Source organism: Microtus ochrogaster, chromosome 15 (assembly GCF_000317375.1).
Source record: "Microtus ochrogaster isolate Prairie Vole_2 chromosome 15, MicOch1.0, whole genome shotgun sequence".
Lineage (NCBI taxonomy): Eukaryota > Metazoa > Chordata > Mammalia > Rodentia > Cricetidae > Microtus > Microtus ochrogaster.
In genome coordinates, this window is record NC_022017.1 from 4,819,070 (window position 1) to 4,825,719 (window position 6,650).

At 47.7% G+C, this 6,650-nt stretch overlaps 1 protein-coding gene across 1 annotated transcript in view; it reads left to right on the forward strand.

Moving 5' to 3' along the window:
• The window catches only part of Lima1 (LIM domain and actin binding 1), a 116,756-nt gene that overhangs the window by 56,294 nt on the left and 53,812 nt on the right, over positions 1-6,650 (forward strand). Inside the window, exon 3 of the mRNA XM_026782807.1 lies at positions 2,829-2,874. Within this exon, the coding sequence (XP_026638608.1) occupies positions 2,829-2,874 (46 nt within the window). The remainder of the gene's footprint in view (positions 1-2,828; positions 2,875-6,650) is intronic.

Below are 6,650 nucleotides of genomic sequence, written 5' to 3' on the forward strand. Positions count from 1 at the left end.
AGATCTGTGCACCACATGCAGCTGCCCTCCCTCGGCCTCCCAAGGCTGGGAATGCAGATCTGTGCAACCACATGCAGCTGCCCTTTTTTGACTTCCCAAGGCTGGGGATGCAGATCTGTGCCACCACGTGCAGCTGATATTTTTTCTTCTTTTTTTTGTTTTTTGCCTTTGGGACAAAGTAGGCACCAAGAACTATTTCTTTTTCTTCCTTCTCTTTGTCCCTGTCCTCTTTCTTTTTCTGGTACCAGGAAATGAACCCAGACCCTGTGCTCACTAGGCAGGCTATATACACACTCAGCACTCACACACACACACACACACACACTTTTTTTTTCTTTTACTTTTGTGTGCATGGGTGCTTTGCCTGCATGTGTGTCTGTGCACTGTGTGCATGCAGTACTCCCAGGAGGCCAGAAGAGGGTGTCAGATCCTCTGGGGCAGGAGTTACAGCCATTGTAACTGAGTCTGAGCCATTCCTCCAGACCCCTCAACCTTTTTTAAAAACTACCTCTAAGCTCCCAATCGGTCCTCCCCAGCTTCCCCAGTGCCTGGCAATGCTTAGTCTTTGAATAAAAACTTGGGCTGCTTTTGAATTTCTCACCGAAATGAGCATAGATTACAGAATTCATTTTGTGTTGTTTGTTCTTATTGTATAATCTGGATATTAATCCTGCATTAGGATACAAGTTCCAAATGTTCCCTCCATTCCAGAGGAGCTTTTTACTCTGCTGATACTGTTCTGTGTCTCAGAAACAACAACAAAAAAGAAATCATTTTCCTTACGTAAGGGTGTCTATAGGATAAACTCTGAGAATAAAATTTAACATTTGTGTTTGTATAGTTTTGGCAAGATGGTGACAGCAAATGCCTTCCAAAGAGGTTTTCCCTCCCCACCAGAAATGTTAGACCTCATTTCCATATCTCCTCCCAGTGGAGCCTATTAGCTTTTGAAGAAACGTCTTTCCACTTGATAAATAAAATATGTTCTGCTGAATGGAGATGTGGCTCTCTTGGTAGAGTGTAACACAAATTCTAATTGGTCTTAAATAATATCCGGAGCAGTTATCAGGGGGTAAAAGCTGAAGGATCAGAGAAGCAGTGCGGCCAGCCTCTAGCGAGACCTTTTACCTCTACCGAAGGGGCAGGCGCTCCTGTCCTCAGAGTGTCTCCTTAGACTGCACTGAGCTCCCGTCTTCTTCCCGCCCCTCTCTCCACCCAGCCACCTCTCTTCCTGTTTCCACCTCCCTAGTGCTGGGATTAAAGGATTGGGATCCTAAGAGCTGAGATCACCTTTGTGTGAGCTCTGTTTCTCTTTTAGGCAGTAGCCCAGGGTGACCTTGAACTAACAGAGATCCTTGTGCCTCTGAGTCCAGAGATTAAAGGTGTGTCCCACCACTCCCTGGCCTCTAGTGGCTTAGCTCTGCCCTCTGATCTTCTGGCAAGCTTAATTTGTTAAAACACAAACAAAATATCACTACAGTAGGGTCTAGCACGCCAGTACCACAGACGTCCAGGCGCGTGTTGTGAAGGTGGAGGCAGGTTACAAATTCAAGGTTAGATTAGATTACCTGCAAGACTACTACGCCTTTAAAAATAGAGAAAAGGCGGGGCGGTGGTGGCTCACGCCTTTAATCCCAGCACTTGGGTGGCAGAGGCAGGCGGATCTCTGTGAGTTCGAGACCAGCCTGGTCTACAAGAGCTAGTTCCAGGACAGGCTCCAAAACCACAGAGAAACCCTGTCTCGAAAAACCTAAATAAATAAATAAATAAAAATAAAAATAGAGGAAAAAAAAGAAGAAAGGAAGGAAAGAGTAAAGAAAGGAAAGGAGGAAGGCAGGGCCAGGGAGGGGTTAATGAGTAAGAGCTCTTGATGCATGAGGACCTCATGGGATCCCCAGCACCCACATAAAAAGCTGAGCCTGTCAGGTGGGTACAGTGGCTCACACCTTCAGATGGCAGAGACTAGTGAATCTCTGTGAGTTTGAGGCCAACCTGGTCTCAAAGAGTTCTGGACCAGCCAGGGCTACACAGAGAAACCCTGTTTTAGAAAACCAAAGCAAACAGAAAAGCCAGTCATGACCCCATATACCTGTACCCAGAACTGAGGAGGTGGGTTGGGTTCAGTGAGAGAGCTTTTCCAAGGGAGGAAGGCAGAGATAACAGACACCTGTGTCCTTTTCTGTCCTCCGAACACCTCTGCACACGTACACACCGCCCCTTCCTCTCTGTCTCTGTATGTGCTCTCATAGGTAATGTGTACCTCTGCGCGTGCGCGCACGCACACACACACACACACACACACACCTGCCTTGTCTCTATCTGTCTGTCTTTCTCTCAAATGAAACAAACACAAATAACCCCATGCCATCCAGTTTGTATACATGATATGGAGTGACTGTACCTTCATATCAATACCTTAGCTTGGGCTAAATTCAGGTTCAAGCATTGCCTGTAGTTAGGCTACCTCAAAGAGGTTGCTCACAGCAGCTAAGGTTCAGGGCTGTTACCTGAATGGAGGCCCGCGCATCTTAGAATTCATGGAGTGTTGTTTTTTGTTGACTAATTCCACAGTTCTTGTTTTGTTTTGAGACAAGGTCTCATGTAGCCCAGGCTGACCTCAGACTTACAAGTAGCTGAGGATAACCTCGAACACCCGGTCCTCCAGTTTCTATCCAGTTTACATAGTGCTGCGGGTGGAACACTATTTGGGGGTACTATGTTGAGTGAGCACCCGCCAGCTGAGCTCCATCTGCAGTCTCCTGCCCTGCGCAGCTGGTTCTCGCATTTGACCGCATCCTCATGCATCCTTGTTTCTCCCTTCTCTGAAGGTACCAGAAAGCAGCTGAAGAGGCAAACACGGAAAAGAAGAGGAATGTAAGTATTCAGTGGCCCCAGGACAGGTGGAATGTGAGCAGTCGGCGTGGCCCAGCCACCTGGCCCTCTGTGGAGCATGGACTCCATGTCAGCTGAGCTGGACATTTGTGCCAGCTGGTCTGACGTGTGAGCTCTCGCACCTCGCTGAGGTGCAGGAAATCCTATTTTCAGCTCTTTTCCTTTTGAACCCCTTTCTCCTTTCCTGTGCTGATAAAGGCTAGAAGGCTAAATGCTTTCCTGAGGTTAATGAAATGGCCACCCGTCAGCTCAGGTCTCCTGGGCCACCCACCTTTCTCCAAATGACCAGTGTGCATTTAAAAGGAAGCCTGGCAGCTGTGCTCCTCCCTGGGCTCTTTCTGGAAGCTGCCTCCTAGACTGTGCACAGCCGCAGGGTCCCTTCCAGTCCATTCTCTCCTCTCCCTGGTCTAACCTCCTGCTGGGCCAGGTCATTTTCCCTGTTTTAGGGTAGAAGATGCTCTCGCTGTGCTCCAGGCTGATCTTGAACGCACAAGCTAGAGAAAGCCCTGGCTTTAGCTTCTGAAGGAGTCAGCGTCATAAGGAGCATAGCCTGCATGGCTGCGTGACATTTCCCTGTCAGTTTGCTCTCTAAGGGAGTGGTATTGACTAGGTCTTTTTTTTTTTTTTTTTTTTTTTTTTTTTTTGGTTTTTCGAGACAGGGTTTCTCTGTAGCTTTGGAGCCTGTCCTGGAACTCCCTTGGTAGACCAGGCTGGCCTCGAACTCACAGAGATCCGCCTGCCTCTGCCTCCCGAGTGCTGGGATTACAGGCGTGCGCCACCACCGCCCAGCTTTTGACTAGGTCTTTAGTTTAATTTTCCTGTGATTTGAAAATCAAGTTCCCTGGTACATTAACAGAGAAAAGCATTTGGTCCTGGTGATTCATGCCAGTAATCCTAGCACTCAGAAGCTGAAGGTTTGAAACCTACCTGAGATACATGATGCATTCCAGACCAGCCTTGCCTGCAATGTAAAACCCTGTCAAAAAAACAAAAGCAAAGGAAAAGGAAAAAACACCATTATCCAACAGCTGCTGGCTGCCCTTACCTCTCTCTCCTGCCTGTTTTCCCACTTCTTCCATTTTCTCTTTTACTTGGTTAGTTGACAAGTTTTTGTAGGGCACCTACTGTGTGCTAAAGGACTCTACTGTGTCTGAAAGCTCTGTTTTAGACGCTGTCAGCATGGACCATGTCTTCTAGGGAATTTTCATTCTAGTGAAGGAAATAATGACAAAGCCAGGCAGCGACTGTTGGTTGAGACCAGGGTGAAGATCCAAAGGTAGTTTAGGTGTGGCTCTCTCATCTGACTTCTAAGCAACCCGCGTCTGAGGTCCTGAGCCAAGGAGAGGAAAGATTCCGACAGAAGGAACACTGCACACAAAGGTTCCAAGTAAGTGCGCTGCTGTTGTATTTGAGAGCTAGAAAGAGAGTTCTACAGAGTCCTGGGAAGATTTGGGCTTTATCTCTGAAGAGAAATCTACCAAGGGCAGAAGTGACCCAGCTTAAACTCTTGAGGAGCAAAGGCAGAGCATAGGGAGCAAGTAAGGAAAAGTCTGGGCCTGGAGGTAGAGCTGGCAGTAGGTTCTCACCTAGCATTCTGGGACCCTGGGCCTGAAGGTAGAGCTGGCAGTAGGGTCTCACCTAGCGTTCTGGGGCCCTGGGCCTGGAGGTAGAGCTGGCAGTAGGTTCTCACCTAGCATTCCAGGGCCCTGGGCCTGGAGGTAGAGCTGGCAGTAGGTTCTCACCTAGCATTCCGGGACCCTGGGCCTGAAGGTGGAGCCAGTTGTAGGGTCTCACCTAGCATTCCGGGGCCCAGGGTTCAATCCCAGTACAGAATAAATCAGGTGTAGACATGCCCAAGTACAGTCCAGCATTGAGGTGGTGGAAGCAAGAGGATCAGAAATTCAAGATTATTCTCAGCTACATAGTGAGTTCAAGGCCAACCTGGGCTACAGGAGACCCTGTCTCAGAAGAAAGAAGGAAGAAAGGAAGGCAGGGAGGAAAGAAAGGAATTAATTACTCAATTAAGGTGAGTGTGGTAGAACTAACATTGCAGCACTGTTAGGGAGGCTGAGGACAGCTTGAGTTCAAGGTCAGCCTGGGCTATGTATTGAGACTGTCTCAGAAAAAAGAAACAATTGTAATAATTTAGAAAAGAAAGATAATGAATTGGACTGTAAGAGTAATACTGTGATAAGAAGCCCAAATACCATTAAATTAAAATACTATTAATTGAGATCAAATCAGCTTTGACCCTATTTCATATATGGCTGGTCTGTCGTCTGTCTTTTTCCATGTCTTAATATAGGATTTCATGTGGCCCATATTGGCTTTGAACTCATTATAGCCAAGGTTAGCCCTGAACTCCTGCTGGAATTATAGACATCCACCCCCACACCTGTTCTGAGGGACTTTTTTTTTTTTGTTTTTGTTTTTTGAGACAGGGTTTCTCTGTGGTTTTGGAGCCTGAGGGACTTTCTTAAGACACACAAGTGGAGTCGTGGACTAGAGAGATAGCTCAGTAGTTAAGATCCCTTCCAGAGGACCCAGGTTCAATTCTGAGCACCCCCGTGTCTTACAACTGTAACTCCAGTTCCAAGGAATCCAGTGCTCTCTTCTGGCCTCTGTGGGCGCTGTATGTACATGGTATACAGACACACACAGGCAAACCCCACACATAATGGAATGGGTGAGAGGTGATGCAAGCCTGTAATCATAGCTGTTGTGGGAGGATTGCCAAGGGTTCAAGGCCAGCCTGGGTACTTAGCAAGTGTCAGAGCAGCTAGGTCTACATAGCAAGATGCTATCCAAAAGAAAAGAGGAGGGGGACATAGAAGTGAAAATGGCAAATAGGAACTTGCCTCTCCAATGTGACATTGCAATAAATCTAGGCTGGAGATAAAATGGCATAGGTCAAAGTCTCTGGCACTTGGATGAGCCGCAGGGGATAACCTAGGGTGTGAGTGTAAAGAGACAGGAAGTTGATGACAGAGCTCAGGAGCACTGTGGGGTCTCACCCCTCTCCCTCCCTCCTTCCCTCCCTCCCTCCTTTCCTCCCTCCCATCCTCCTTTCCTCCCTCCCTTCCTCTTTCTCTCTCTCTCTCTTTTGTTTTGCTTTATGGACCTAGAAGTTGAACTTAGGCCTTGTGCATGCTAGGCAGAACTCCACCTCTAAGCTGTACCCCCAAAATAGAGCCATCCTGTTTAAAGGTTGAAGAACTGAGGAGGAGCTGGCGGAGGAGGCAGAGAGTTCAAGGCCACTCACGCTGGGCTGAGGGAGACCCTGTCTCAACAAACAGAAAAGGATGGGAGCAGTGGTCTGTACCAGCAGATGGCAAAGGCAAGGAGTCCATTTTAGCTTGTTTGGCAGTTGAGGTCAGTGAATGGCAAGGGTCATTAAAGAAGATGTATTAACATGTGAGCCAATGGTTAGCCTCCCTGACGGTCGGGGAAGCACTGAGGTGTGCACTGTGATGTAATAGATGTTCATCAGTGAGGAGTGGGGAAGCATGGTACAGCTATACGATGTAATATTTGTTCCATGTAGTTAAGATTCTATGTATGTGGCATATACATGTCACATGCCTGTAATCTCAGCAGTCAGGCAGGAGCAGGAAGAGGTTTAGGCTGTGTCTAAATATCTATCTTTAAAAAAAAGAAACAAAAGCCAGGCGGTGGTGGCACACGCCTTTAATCCCAGCACTTGGGAGGCAGAGGCAGGTGGATCTCTGTGAGTTCGAGACCAGCCTGGTCTACAGAGC